General features: G+C 44.5%; 1 protein-coding gene across 3 annotated transcripts in view; it reads right to left on the bottom strand.

Moving 5' to 3' along the window:
* ANO2 (anoctamin 2) overlaps positions 1–15715 on the bottom strand; it is a 334282-nt gene that overhangs the window by 47837 nt on the left and 270730 nt on the right. For all 3 annotated transcript variants that reach the window (XM_033404279.2, XM_033404277.1, XM_033404276.1), the window contains 3 exons: positions 15107–15218; positions 12800–12857; positions 12510–12610 (listed from right to left, as the gene is read on the bottom strand). In XM_033404279.2, coding sequence (XP_033260170.1) covers positions 12510–12610; positions 12800–12857; positions 15107–15218 — 271 coding nt within the window. The remainder of the gene's footprint in view (positions 1–12509; positions 12611–12799; positions 12858–15106; positions 15219–15715) is intronic.

Genomic DNA, 15715 nt, shown 5'->3' on the forward strand with positions numbered 1-15715 from the left:
TCTGCTACGGGAGAGGCCACAACAGTGAGAGGCCCGCGTACCTCAAAAAAAAAAAAAAAAAAAAGACTTCTGGGTCCCAAGTGGATGGGCCAAGTGGTAGAAGAGACGCCTGGGAATGAAAAAATGGCAAGCTGTCTCCAATTCCAACCAATGTACTGGAAAGACAGGTGTGTTCACCCGGATGTTTGGAGGGGACTGGAGACTTTCCTTTGCAGCAGTGGTGGAGGGGATGGACTCACGGCTTCGAAGGGGCCAGATGTGGCGTTGGCACATCTTTTTCTTGGCATGTATATTTTCTGGATGTTTGTCCATAACAAATGTGTTCTCTCTGAGATGGTAAGCTCCTAGACCACAGTGACCACGTGTCTCACCAGCTTTGTTTGATGACTATCACGGAGTGACTTTCAACCAGGAAGCTGAGAACGAGGTGCTGTTTCAGAGGGTTGAGATGCCCAAACCATGTTCTCCTCCAGCTCCTCCGAGAAAAATCACGTGCCCAAGTGCCTCCTGTGGTTACCCCAGTGTGGGGACAGAAAAACAGCCTAACTGATGGCCAGTGATGGTGAGACCCATTCTGACGACTGGGATGGCAAAGTGTTATGAGCGAATGCTCAGGATTCTCATGCCTTGAAGTAGGGCTCTCATGAAAACAGGTTTTCTTTCCAGATAAATCCGATCGTCTCCATCATAACTTGAGCTCTCTAGTTGTGTTTCTGAGAAAGACCAAAGAATAGCTTTCTCTGGGGATCTGTCAGACAGTCACAGCCCCCCATGGGAGCAGTGACTGGTGTAGCTTTCCCTAAAGAAAGGAGTGGATCATGTATATCTGCTAATGGTTCCAATCAGCCCCAGGAACCTAGGCTCAGCGACCCTTAAGCAGACTGAGAGAGATTTGGGGCTCTCACCCTTGCCATGACCCTGGCATGCCCCAAGACCGGTCAGGCACCACTACCTCATCTTCTCCTAAAGCAACACCTGAGTCACTAAGTGTTTTGATAAACCCGAGTCAGTCTGTTGTTTGTTTAGAAAATAAATCTACATCTAAGGGAACCTGTTTCTTTTTTTTTAATTTATTTATTTTTGTCTGCGTTGGTTCTTCGTTGCCGCACTTGGGTTTTCTCTAGTTGCGGCGAGCGGGGGCTACTCTTCATTGCAGTGCACAGACTTCTCACTGTGGTGGCTTCTCTTGTTGTGGAGCCTGGGCTCTAGGCGCACAGGCTTCAGTAGTTGTGGTGCGCAGGCTCTAGAGCTCAGGCTCAGTAGTTGTGGCACATGGGCTTAGTTGCTCCGCGGCATGTGGGATCTTCCCAGACCAGGGCTCGAACCTGTGTCCCCTGCATTGGCAGGCGGATTCTTAACCACTGTGCCACCAGGGAAGTCCGGGAAACTGTTTCTTTAAACAAAATAATGGCAGACCAACTTGCTATATATGACAGTGACAGCCTTCTTTCAAGTCACAGACGCAGCCCCCTGCTTTCGCAGCTTTCTTTTTGACTGTTCCAAAATGCCTGACCTTTACTTGTCTGAATTCTGACAAAGTTTGCACCAGAGAGAGAACACCCAGTCACATGCAGTCTATTTTGTCTCCCAAACTAAAAAAACTAATCTCTGAGGAGATAAGGACCATTTCATATGCATTTTTCTGTATTTAGTTGTATACAAATCTTGTGTATAAGTTAAAGAAAAAGAAACAGAGAGCCTTGTGTTATGGTCTGAATGTCTGTGTCCCCTCCAGAATCTATATGTCCTACCCACCAATGTGATGGTATTAGGAGGTGGGACCTTTGAGTGGTAATTATGTTTAGATGAGGCCATGAGGGTGGGGCTTCCACAATGGTATTGGTGCCCTTATAAGAAGAGGGCACCACCAATGTTCAAAGCAGCACTATTTAGAGTAGCCAAGACATGGAAGCAACCTAAATGTCCATCAACAGATGAATGGATAAAGAAGATATGGTACATATATACAATGGAATGTTACTTAGTCATTAAAAAGAACGAAATAATGCCATTTGCAGCAACATGGATGGACCTAGAGATCATCACACTAAGTGAAGTAAGTCAGGCAAAGAAAGACAAATATCATATGATATCATTTATATGCAGAATCTAAAAAAATGATACAAATGAACTAATTTACAAAACAGAAACAGACCCACAGACTCAGAAAACAAACTTATGGTTACCAAAGGGGAAAGGTGGAGGGGGGCATAAATTAGGAGTCTGGGATTAACATATACACACTACTTTATATAAAATAGATAATCAACAAGGACCTGCTGTAGAGCACAGGGAACTCTACTCAATACTCTGTAATAACCTATATGGGAAAAGAATCTGAAAAAGAATAGATACTATATATGTATATGTATAACGGAATCACTTTGCTGTATACCTGAAACGAACACAATATTGTAGATCAACTATCGTCCAGTATAAAATAAAAATTAAAAAAAGAAAAAAAAGAAGAAGAGAGCACCAGAGCTCTCTCTCCACACATACACAGAGCCTGGGTCACATGAGCTTACAGGGAGATGGTGGTCTTCATCAGGACCAAACCGGCTGGCTCCATAATCTTCAACTTCATGGCTTCCAGAACTGTGGGAAATAAGCTACCCAGTCGATGCTATTGTGTTACAGCAACTCAAGCTGATGAAGACAGCTGGGAAGGCTCAGGCTGCAGTTTTTGTGGGTACAGCTCTGTGGTACCCAATTCTCATTTTTTAATACCTGAGCCATACAAGCCAAGAGATGAAGGCAGTGGTATTCCCTGCAGGCGCTCCTGCAGTGTGGACAGTGTTATTCCTGGTTACGTAGCTCAGGGCCTGGCTCTCTACCCTTATAGAATATTCTGTTGGACACTTATTGTTCTCAAATTCCTTTGCTGCTTAAACTAGCCAGAGTGGACTCCAAGGTCTGCTACTAAGAACCCAGGCCAATGACATGAACAAATGCAGCTGGAAATAAAGGGATTAAACCAGTTTATTGCAGGATTTCTCAGAGCCATTAAAATAATGTGCTTAGTAAATCTCCAAAAGGGAGACAGAGTGTGTGGCAGTATCTTCACCTAACCTTGTGGGGACTGTCTGACGACTGCGTCACAGGACGGATAATCTTGCAAGAAGTTTGCAAAGAACTCTGAGCCTGGTACAAACTGTCCATCCAGTCCTGCTAAACAGAACAGGCCCAGCCTATAAGAGTCGCCCCTGATCCTCTCTGTCATTCCCTGGCTCTCTGATGCCAGGCTAGCTGAAAACACCCCCTGAAACAGATTTCTTTTTTTACAACTAAAAAAGCAATAGAAACAAAAGGCAGAGGGGGCGACATTTTCCTTTGACCTGAAGGTAGATTTTCACCTGTTTCATCCTCTTTTTTGGGTCCAGTGCTCGTGAGTCAGCAGTTATTTTCATGACTATCTCAATGCAAAACCTAATGAAAGGGAGGACCTTGAAGATGGCAGAGGAGTAAGACGTGGAGATCACCTTCCTCCTCACAAATACATCAGAAATACATCTACATGTGGAACAACTCCTACAGAACACCTACTGAACGCTGGCAGAAGACCTCAGACTTCCCAAAAGGCAAGAAGCTTCCCACGTACCTGGGTAGGGCAAAAGAAAAAAGGAAAAACAGAGACAAAAGAATAGGGACGGTACCTGCACCTCTGGGAGGGAGCTGTGAAGGAGGAAAGGTTTCCACACACTAGGAAGCCCCTTCGCGGGCGGAGACTGCGGGTGGCGGAGCCGGGGAGCTTCGGAGCCGCGGAGGAGAGCGCAGCCACAGGGGTGCAGAGGGCAAAGCGGAGAGATTCCCGCACAGAGGATCGGGGCCGACCAGCACTCACCAGCCCGAGAGGCTTGTCTGCTCACCCGCCGGGGCGGGCGGGGCTGGGAGCTGAGGCTCGGGCTTTGGAGGTCAGACCCCAGGGAGAGGACTGGGGTTGGCTGTGTGAACACAGCCAACCCCAGGGAGAGGACTGGGGTTGGCTGTGTGAACACAGCCTGACGAGGGTTAGTGCGCCACAGCTAGCCGGGAGGGAGTCCGGGAAAAAGTCTGGACCTGCCGGAGAGGCAAGAGACCATTGTTTCGGGGTGCGCGAGGAGAGGGGATTCAGAGCACCGCCTAAATGAGCTCCAGAGACGGACGTGAGCTGCAGCTACCAGTGTGGACACCAGAGACGGGCATGAGACGCTAAGGCTGCTGCTGCAGCCACCAAGAAGCCTGTGTGCGAGCACAGGTCACTCTCTACACCTCCCCTCCCGAAGCCTGTGCAGCCGCCACTGCCAGGGTCCCGTGATCCAGGGACAACTCGCCCGGGAGGACACAGGGCGCGCCTCAGGCTGGTGCAACGTCACGGCGGCCTCTGCCACCGCAGGCTTGCCCCGCATTCCGTAGCCCTCCCTCCCCGCGGCCTGAGTGAGCCAGAGCCCCCGAATCAGCGGCTCCTTTAACCCCGTCCTGTCTGGGCAAAGAACAGACGCCCTCAGGCGACCTACACGCAGAGGCGGGTCCAGATCCAAAGCTGAACCCCAGGAGCTGTGCTAACAAAGAAAAGAAAGGGAAATCTCTCCCAGCAGCCTCAGGAGCAGTGGTTTAAATCTCCACAATCAACTTGATGCACCTGCATCTGTAGAATACCTGAAGACAATGAATCATCCCAAAATTGAGGAGGTGGACTTTGGGAGCAACTGTAGACTTGGGGTTTGCCGAATGCGACTGACTAGTTCCTGATTTCTATGTATATCTTAGTTTAGTATTTAGAGCTTATTATCATTGGTAGATTTGTCTATTGATTTTGGCACTCTCTTCCTTTATATATATATTTTTCCCCCTTTTCTCTTTTTGTGAGTGTGTATGTGTATATAATTCTTTGTGTGATTTTGTCTCTATAGGTTTGCTTTTACCATTTGTCCTAGGGTTCTATCTGTCCGTTGTTTTGTTTAGTACAGTTTTTAGCACTTGTTATCATTGGTACATTTGTTTGTTGGTTTGGTTGCTCTCTTTTTTTTTAAATTACTTTTATATTTTTTTATTTTAATAATTTTTTTAATTTTTAATTTTAAAAACTTTATTTTATTTATTTTTTCTTTCTTTCTTTTATTTTTTTTCTCCCTTTTCTTCTGAGCTCTGTGGCTGACAGGGTCTTGGTGCTCTGGCTGGGTGTCAGGCCTGAGCCTCTGAGGTGAGAGAGCCAAGTTCAGGACATTGCTCCACCAGAGACCTCCCAGCCCCTTGTAATATGAATCGGTGAGAGTTCTCCCAGAGATCTCTGTCTCAATGCTAAGACCGGGCTCCAATCAACGACCAGCAAGCTCCAGTACTGGACACTCCATGCCAAACAACTAGCAAGACAGGAACACAGCCCCACCCACGAGCAGAGAGGCTGCCTAAAATCATAATAAGTTCACAGACACCCCAAAACACACAACCGGATGCGGTCATGCCCACCAGAAAGACAAGATCCAGCCTCATCCACCAGAACACAGGCACCAGTCCCCTCCACAAGGAAGCCTACACAACTCACTGAACCAACCTTACTCACTGGGGGAAGACACCAAAAACAACAGGAACTAAAAACCTGCAGCCTGTGAAAAGGAGACCCCAAACACAGTAAGTTAAGCAAAATGAGAAGACACAGAAAGACACAGCACATGAAGGAGCAAGGTAAAAACCCACCAGACCAAACAAATGAAGAGGAAATAGGCAGCCTACCTGAAAAAGAATTCAAAGTAATGATAGTAAAGACAATCCAAAATCTTGGAAATAGAATGGAGAAGATACAAGAAATGTTTAACAAGGACCTAGAAGAACTAAAGAGTAAACAAACAATGATGAATAGCACAATAAGTGAGATTAAAAATTCTCCAGAAGAAATCAATAGCAGAATAACTGAGGCAGAAGAACAGATAAGTGACCTGGAAGATAAAATAGTGGAAATAACTACCACAGAGCAGAATAAAGAAAAAAGAATGAAAAGAATTGAGGACAGTCTCTGAGACCTCTGGGACAACATTAAACGCACCAACATTCGAATTACAGGGGTCCCAGAAGAAGAAGAGAAAAAGAAAGGGACTGAGAAAATATTTGAAGAGATTATAGTTGAAAATTTCCCTAATATGGGAAAGGAAATAGTCAGTCAAGTCCAGGAAGCTCAGAGAGTCCCATACAGGATAAATCCAGGGAGAAACATGCCAAGACACATATTAATCAAACTATCAAAAATTAAATACAAAGAAAAAATATTAAAAGCAGCAAGGGAAAAGCAACAAATAACATCCAAGGGAGTCCCCATAAGGTTAACAGCTGATTTTTCAGCAGAAATTCTACAATCCAGAAGGGAGTGGCAGGACATATGTAAAGTGATGAAAGGGAAGAACCTACAACCCAGATTACTCTACCCAGCAAGGATCTCATCCAGATTCGATGGAGAAATTAAAACCTTTACAGACAAGCAAAAGCTAAGAGAATTCAGCACCACCAAACCAGCTTTACAGCAAATGCTAAAGGAACTTCTTTACGCAGGAAACACAAGAGAAGGAAAAGACCTACAATAACAAACCCAAAACAATTAAGAAAATGATAATAGGAACATACATATCGATAATTACCTTAAATGTAAATGGATTAAATGCTCCAACCAAAAGACACAGACTGGCTGAATGGGTACAAAAACAAGACCCGTATATATGCTGTCTACAAGAAACCCACATCAGACCTAGGGACATGCACAGACTTAAAGTGAAGGGATGGAAAAAGATATTCCATGGAAATGGAAATCAAAACAAAGCTGGAGTAGCAATTCTCATATCAGACAGAATAGACTTTAAAATAAAGACTATTACAAGAGACAAGGACACTACAGAATGATCAAGGGATCAATCCAAGAAGAAGATATAACAATTGTAAATATTTATGCACCCAACATGGTAGCACCTCAATACATAAAGCAGATGCTAACAGCCGTAAAAGGGGAAATCGACAGTAACTCAATAATAGTAGGGGACTTTAACACCCCACCTTCACCAATGGACAGATCATCCAAAATGAAAATAAATAAGGAAACACAAGGTTTAAATGACACATTAAACAAGATAGACTTAATTGATATTTACAGGACATTCCATCCAAAAACACTTTCTTCTCAAGTGCTCATGGAACATTCTCCAGGATACATCATATCTTGGGTCACAAATCAAGCCTTGGTAAATTTAAGAAAATTGAAATTGTATCAAGTATCTTTTCCAACCTCAACGCTATGAGACTCGATATCAATTACAGGAAACAAACTGTAAAAAAATACAAACACGTGGAGGCTAAACAATATGATACTAAATAACCAAGAGATCACTGAAGAAATCAAATAGGAAACCCAAAACTACCTAGAAATAAATGACAATTAACATGATGACCCAAAACCTATGGGATGCAGCAAAAGCAGTTCTAAGAGGGAAGTTTATAGCAATACAATCCTATCTCAAGAAACAAGAAACATCTCAAATAAACAACTTAACCTTACACCTAAAGCAATTAGAGAAAGAAGAACAAAAAACCCCCCAAAGTTAGCAGAAGGAAGAAATCATAAAGATCAGATCAGAAATAAATGAAAAAGAAATGAAGGAAATGAAAGCAAAGATCAATAAAATTAAAAGCTGGTTCTTTGAGAAGATAAACAAAATTGATAAACCATTAGCCAGACTCATCAGGAAAAAAAAAGGAAAAGACTCAAATCAATAGAAATAGAAATGAAAAAGAAGAAGTAACAACTGACACTGCAGAAATACAAAGGATCATGAGAGATTACTACAAGCAACTATATGCCAATAAAATGGACAACCTGGAAGAAATGGACAAATTCTTAGACAAGTACAACCTTCTGAGACTGAACGAGGTAGAAATAGAAAATATAAACTGACCAATCACAAGCACTGAAATTGAAACTGTGACTAAAAATCTTCCAACAAACAAAAGCCCAGGACCAGACAGCTTCACAGGCAAATTGTGTCAAACATTTAGAGAAGAGCTAACACCTATCCTTCTCAAACTCTTCCAAAATATAGCAGAGTGAGGAACATTCCCAAACTCATTCTACGAGGCCACCATCACCCTGATACCAAAACCAGACAAAGATGTCACACAAAAAGAAAACTACAGGCCAATATCACTGATGAACATAGACGCAAAAATCCTCAACAAAATACTAGCAAACAGAACCCAACAGCACATTGAAAGGATCATACACCATGATCAAGTGGGGTTTATCCCAGGAATGCAAGGATTCTTCAATATATGCAAACCAATCAATGTGATACACCATACAGACAAATTGAAGGATAAAACCATATGATCATCACAATAGATGCAGAAAAAGCTTCTGACAAAATTCAACACCCATTTATGATAAAAACCCTCCAGAAAGTAGGCATAGAGGGAACTTACCTCAACATAATAAAGGCCATATATGACAAACCCAGAGCCAACATCATTCTCAATCGTGAAAAACTGAAACCATTTCCACTAAGATCAGGAACAAGACAAGGTTGCCCACTCTCACTGCTATTACTCAACATACTTTTGGAAGTTTTAGCCACAGCAATCAGAGAAGAAAAAGAAATAAAAGGAATCCAAATTGGAAAAGAAGAAGTAAAACTGTCCCTGTTTGCAGATGACATGATACTATACACAGAGAATCCTAAAGATGCCACCAGAAAACTACTAGAGCTAATCAATGAATTTGGTAAAGTAGCAGGATACAAAATTAATGCACAGAAATCTCTTGCACTCCTATACACTAATGATGAAAAATCTGAAAGAGAAAATAAGGAAACACTCCCATTTACCACTGCAACAAAAAGAATAAAATACCTAGGAATAAACCTACCTCAGGAGACAAAAGACCTGTATGCAGAAAATTATAAGACACTGATGAAAGAAATTAAAGATGATACAAACATATGGAGAGATATACCATGTTCCTGGATTGGAAGAATGAACATTGTGAAAATGACTATACTACCCAAAGCAATCTACAGATTCAGTGCAATCCCTATCATACTACCAATGGCATTGTTCACAAAACTAGAACAAAAAATTTCACAATTTGTATGGAAACACAGAAGACCCCGAATAGCCAAAGCAATATTGAGAAAGAAAAATGGAGCTGGAGGAATCAGGCTCCCTGACGTCAGACTATACCAGAAAGCTATAATAATCAAGATAGTATGGTACTGGCACAAGAACAGAAATATAGATCAATGGAACAGGATGGATAGCCCAGAGATTATCCCACGCACATACGGTCACCTTATCTTTGACAAAGGAGGCAAGAATATACAATGGAGAAAAGACAGCCTCTTCTATAAGTGGTGCTGGGAAAACTGGACAGCTACATGTAAAAGAATGAAATTAGAATACTCCCTAACACCATACACAAAAATAAACTCAAAATGGATTAAAGACCTAAATGTAAGGCCAGACGCTATAAAACTCTTAGAGGAAAACATAGGCAGAACACTCTACGACATAAATCATAGCAAGATCCTTTTTGATCCACCTCCTAGAGAAAGGGAAATAAAAACAAAAATAAACAAATGGGACCTAATGAAACTTAAAAGCTTTGTACAGCAAAGGAAACCGTAAACAAGATGAAAAGACAACCCTACGAATGGGAGAAAATTTTTGCAAATGAAGCTACTGACAAAGGATTAATTGCCAAAATATACAAGCAGCTCATGCAGCTCAATACCACAGAAACAAACAACCCAATCCAAAAACGGGCAGAAGACCTAAATAGACATTTCTACAAAGAAAACATACAGATGGCCAACAAATACAGGAAAAGTTGCTCAACATCACTAATCATTAGAGAAATGCAAATCAAAACTACAATGAGGTATCACCTCACACTGGTCAGAATGGTCATCATCAAAAAATCTACAAACAATAAATGCTGGAGAGGATGTGGAGAAAAGGGAACCCTCTTGCACTGTAGGTGGGTATGTAAATTGATACAGCCACTATGGAGAACAGTATGGAGGTTCCTTAAAAAACTAAAAATAGGGCTTCCCTGGCGGCTCAGTGGTTGAGAGTCCACCTGCCGAAGCAGGGGACACGGGTTCGTGCCCCGGTCCGGGAAGATCCCGCATGCCACGCAGCGGCTGGGCGCATGAGCCACGGCCATTGAGCCTGCGCGTCTGGAGCCTGTGCTCCGCAACGGGACAGGCCACAACAGTGAGAGGACCACATACCGAAAAAAAAAAACAAAAACAAAAAACTAAAAATAGAACTACTATACAACCCAGCAATCCCACTACTGGGCATATACCCTGAGAAAACCATAATTCAAAAAGAGTCATGTACCACAATGTTCACTGCAGTTCTATTCACAATAGTCAGGACATGGAAGCAACCAAAGTGTCCATGGACAGATGAATGGATAAAGAAGATGTAGTATATATATACAATGGAATATTACTCAGCCATAAAAGAAACGAAATTGAGTTATTTGTAGTGAGGTGGATAGACCTAGAGTCTGTCATACAGAGTGAAGTAAGTCGGAAAGAGAAAAACAAATACCATATGCTAACACATATATATGGAATCTAAAAAAAAAAAATGGTTCTGAGGAATCTAGGGGCAGGACAGGAATAAAGACACAGACGTAGAGAATGGACTTGAGGACACGGGGAGGGTGAAGGGTAAGCTGGGACGAAATGAGAGAGTGGCATGGACATATATACACTACCAAACGTAAAATAGATAGCTAGTGGGAAGCAGCCGCATAGCACAGGAAGATCAGCTGGGTGCTTTGTGACCACCTAGAGGGGTGGGATAGGGAGGGTGGGAGGGAGATGTAAGAGGGAGGAGATATGGGGATATATGTATACGTATAGCTGATTCACTTTGTGATACAGCAGAAACTAACACACCATTGTAAAGCAATTTATACTCTAATAAAGACGTTAATAAAAAACAAACAACCTAATGAAAGAAGTCTTTGTAAAAAAAAACCACGTGGGAGGGGAGGGGAAACAATCCACATGAAAATCTGTTCTGTTTCACCAGCTATGCATCCTTCCCCTCCTAAGATCATATATTCCACAGTTCCTTAGAGATTTTTCTAAATGATTACATTGTGTTTCAATCTTTCCTATTCATCTTCCACGCCTCTGTTACTTGTTCACTGGGAGTGAAATGGAGCAGAACCCTGTGTTCCCTGCCCCGCTAAGTCCTCAGCCTGCTTTTGTCTGTGGAAAAACTTTAGCCGAAGAATAAGTTTAATCAGAGAAGTGAGAAAATTCAGAAACAAAGCAAAACAGTCAAAGGAGGACAAGTAATAACAATTTAGTCATTAAGCATAGTCAAGGACCTATAGTTCCTTCTTAAGGGCTTCAGATAATATTCTGAGCCATATCCTGTGAGCTGTCTTATAGACACTGAAACCTCCACCAGGTGGAAGAAGTTAAGTGCATGATGACCAGACTGTAGCCATGGCATAAGCTGCCACAATTCCGAGAACTGGCCTCAAGGAAATGGGAACAAACCGACCCTGGAACTGAAGATTAAGTGTACCTAAAACAATCAAGATGACGCTGGTCAGACCACCGATGACCAATTTCAAGATGACGGCCAGAGCTGACTGTACTGTTTCTGCACGTAGCCCCCTCCCTCCACGTATAAAAGCTCTTGCCCACTGGGTGTAGGAGCGGGGTGTTTTGGCCTTTGGACAGGTGTCCACCCTCCCACCCAATCCTGGTTGCTGGCATCCAAAACAAAGCAAACTCTCCTTTCCACCAACCTTGCCTCTTTATTGGCTTTCGAGCGGCGAGCAGCCAGACCCCACTTTCAGTTACAGGAGGACATAGCATTAAAAGTAGGATGGGGCTTCCCTGGTGGCACAGTGGTTAAGAATCCGCCTGCTGATGCAGGGGACACGGGTTCAAGCCCTGGTCCGGGAAGACCCCACGTGCCGCGGAGCAACTAAGCCCGTGCACCACAACTACTGAGCCTGTGAGCCACAATTACTGAGCCCATGCGTCACAAGTACTGAAGCCTGCACGCCTCGAGCCCGCGTGCTCCGCAACAAGAGAAGCCACCGCAACGAGAAGCCCACGCACCGCAACAAAGAGTAGCCCCCGCTCGCCGCAACTAGAGAAAGCCCGCGTGCGGCAACGAAGACCCAAAGCAGCCAAAAATAAAATAAATAATTTTTTTAAAAAAAGCATGATGCACTTTGAGGTCAGAGGTACCTGATTCACAGCTCTGTCACTTTCTGTTATGGGCACTTAAGCAAGTGCTTAATCCTTCTGAGACTCAAACATCCCGAACTGGATTGGCAAACGAGACTTGTGGGAGGGGCCCTACCTCATGGGGAAGTTACTGGAGAGTGGACAGAGGAGTAGAGAGTCCATCTGTCTTAGAAGAGGAGAGACCACGAGATCCTGCTGGAAGCCTGGCACTGCTGGGCTCAGCCCTGGCAGCAAGGAGAGGGGTAAGCAGAGTTCATTACTCACGGGACTCCAATCTCGAAGATGTTGTTCTGGATCAACTGCTTCCCCAACATGATGATGCTAAGTTGAATGCACAGCTCCATGAGGCAGCCCCCAGGGGCGCACTGCAGGAGGAGAAGAGGAAGGAAGGGGCGGTCAGGCCAGGCGGGGCTCAGAGAGGCAAGGGCGCGAACTAAGCCAGCCTGTGGAGGCCGTAAGGATTGGGGCAGGGTGGGGCAGGGTGGGGCAGGGCGGCAGGGGCACCTACAAACCACTAGCCTAGCCGGGCATGAAACACCAGGGGCTCCACTTGCCTCTTCCATGCGGTAACCGTCAAACACATAAACGTAGCTTCCAGGTCTGCCCACAAACCTGAAACGGAGAAGTGTGGGAAGAGTTAGGGGAAGAGAGAGGGAGTCAGGACTGCCTGAGGGCGTGCCTCCTGAGTGGACCAGCCACTGCCCGACGTTGTTCTTGAAAGGACTGGCCAGGGTGGGTGCTCATCACCGGGAAGGAGTTCAGACCTGTTATCAGCTAACAATCACCCACAACACATAGGGTTCACCTCTTGATTTTTAGTTTTTATTGGAATATAGTTGATTAGAGTTGATTTACAATGTTGTGTTAGTTTTTGCTGTACAACAAAGGGAATCAGTTATGCATAGACATATATCCATTCTTCTTTAGATTCTATTCCCCTATAGGCCATTACAGAGTACTGAGCAGAGTTCCCTGTGCTATACAGTAGGTCCTTATTAGTTATCTGTTTTATATATAGTACTGTATGGGTCAATCCCAATCTTCAATGTATTCCTCCCTGCCCCTTACCCCACGGTAACCATGTTTATTTTCTACATCTGTAACTCTATTTCTCTTCTGTAGATAAGTTCATTCGTAGCTCTTAACGTGGTCAAATTCCAAGGGGAGGGGATTGACGCTGGGTCTGGAATGGGGCTGGGGCACTCTGTGCGCGCGCGCGCGCGCGCGCGCGTGTGTGTGTGTGTGTGTGTGTGAGAGAGAGATCATTTCAGAGCCTAAACACGACGAAGTCTGTATTGTCTCCAAGTGCACTGTCCTGCACCTTTTTCCCTCAGCTCGTGTCAAGAATCGAGTTCTGATTGCAATTCCTCCATGAGGGCTTCTGATTTCCCAGAAAATGAAGGCCAAGATGGACTAAAGTTGCAAGTGGAGATTCCTGGGACCAGAAAAGAAAACTCCAGACTTCTTATTGAAAATACTTGGAATGGAAGAAGGAATGGAAGAAGCCTGCCTCATTCCTCTTCTAAGACCTAAGAGTCTATTTTATTGGGGGATAAGAAGATTGAGCCAATGGGGGAGGCAGAGAGGTACTAGCCAACCATGGAACCAGAGAGGTCATCAGAAGAATCCCACTTTCTTGAAATGTCATCCCCTCACCCATCTATTGAAATCCTACTTGTCCATTTGAGGCTCAGCTTGACTTTCCTCCTTGGTGAGGTCTCCTTGTCTCTGTTCATAATTAAGTGTTCCCCTAATACTTCCTTTGCACCATTTTTATGGTCCTTACTGCAGATTACACTGTGCTGTTGCCAAGACTACCACAATCACTATTTATCACCCAGGACTGTTATATAGTAAAGAATATGACTGGTCACTGTCCCTGATCCCTGGGAGGAGCCTCTAAACCCTTGGAATTTCCTGATAGGAGTGTCTTTGTTATTCATGGTGGGCCCCTGGGACTAGACCTAAGTTTATGCTAATGAGATCACTCAGGATGGGGAGGCCAGTGCCAGAAAGACCAACCACGTGATCAGAGAGTTGGGGCTTTGATCCCAGTAAAAGCAGCCGGGCCTCAGCTCGGGGAGAGGGACTGCAGATTGAGTTCAATCACATGAGCAACGATTCATTCAATGATGCTTGTATACCAGGACCCCAGCAAAAACCGTGGACACTGAAGCTTGGACGAGCATCCCGGATGGTGACGCACATGGACGTGCCAGGAAACTGACATGCTGAGGACATCCTGAAGACGCGGGAGCTTCTTTTCAGGATGCTCCTAGACCTTGCCCTACGTGCCTCTCCCGTCTGTCGCTTTGAATTTGTATCTCTTTGTGATAATAACACCCTAATTTTAAGAACAGCACATTCCAAGCTCTATAAATTGTTCTAGTGAATTATCAAACCCAAGGGGTTAGTGGCTGTAGCCAGGTGGGCAGACCCATCAGTGGCCTGAGAGTCCCAGAGCTTGCAGTACTGTCTGAGGTAAGGGCAGTCTTGTGGGAGACTGTGCTCCTAATCTGTGAAGTCCACACTAACTCTGAGTAGTTGCCATCAGACCTGTATTGCAAGATCTAAGAGCCACTGGCTAGACATGAAATTCCCTCCTGTCACAGCCTCCAAGTTGAGAGACACAAATTCCTCTAAGACTAACCCTTCAGGGCCCAGAGCCGAATCACTGCAGAGTTCCCCATGTTAACAGAATCTGAAGATGCTAATCCAAAATGATTCAGTGCAGCCAGGTGGCAAAGGGAGTGGGGAGTGGGGCCAAGGGTGTAAACTGACAATGGAGACAGGCTGACTCCAGTGGAGGGCTCAGTCTTCATGACCAATTGCCCTTCCATGTGTGGCACCGAGATACTCACCTCCCCTTGAAAAAGGCCACATAGAAGATGGGTGAGTAGGCATTGACAAACTTTAGCAAGAAAGCCTTGAGTACCAGGCGCTCTTCAAATGTCTTCTCTGTTTTTGGAACCTCTGAAAGAGAAGAGCAAAGCGGATCAGACTGAGAGACAGATTTCTCACCTCTCCAGAGCTGTGACCCTGTGACGTGAGCCATTATCTGTCAGTTTACTCCTTCAGAGTAGAAACTAAGAGATCCGTCTCTCTCGCACCTTAGACCTGACTTCATCTGGGAGGTCCCAAGCGGTGTTCCAGGTAGTATGAGGCTACAGAAGGCCAAGCGTACACACGATCATCACCTGTCTCTTTCCGCTGCCCTCCGCTCATCCACGCAAGCAATGGTTTCACACTGGGCTCCTCAAAGAGGGATCTGGGCAAGCAGAACATCCTCCCGCCACCCTTGGTTCATCAAGAGGAATTCAGCTTTCACCTGCATACTTGACACTTCTACGGAGATCTTACTTGAACCAACATCCCTGACAGAAAGCCTTGTTAACCAGTGAACAGAAGTCAAGAAGCAGTAAAAGCTTGTCTAAGGAGATTGCCCCAGGCATACATGAGCCCCCAGGCAC

Source organism: Orcinus orca, chromosome 11 (assembly GCF_937001465.1).
Source record: "Orcinus orca chromosome 11, mOrcOrc1.1, whole genome shotgun sequence".
NCBI classification, from domain to species: domain Eukaryota; kingdom Metazoa; phylum Chordata; class Mammalia; order Artiodactyla; family Delphinidae; genus Orcinus; species Orcinus orca.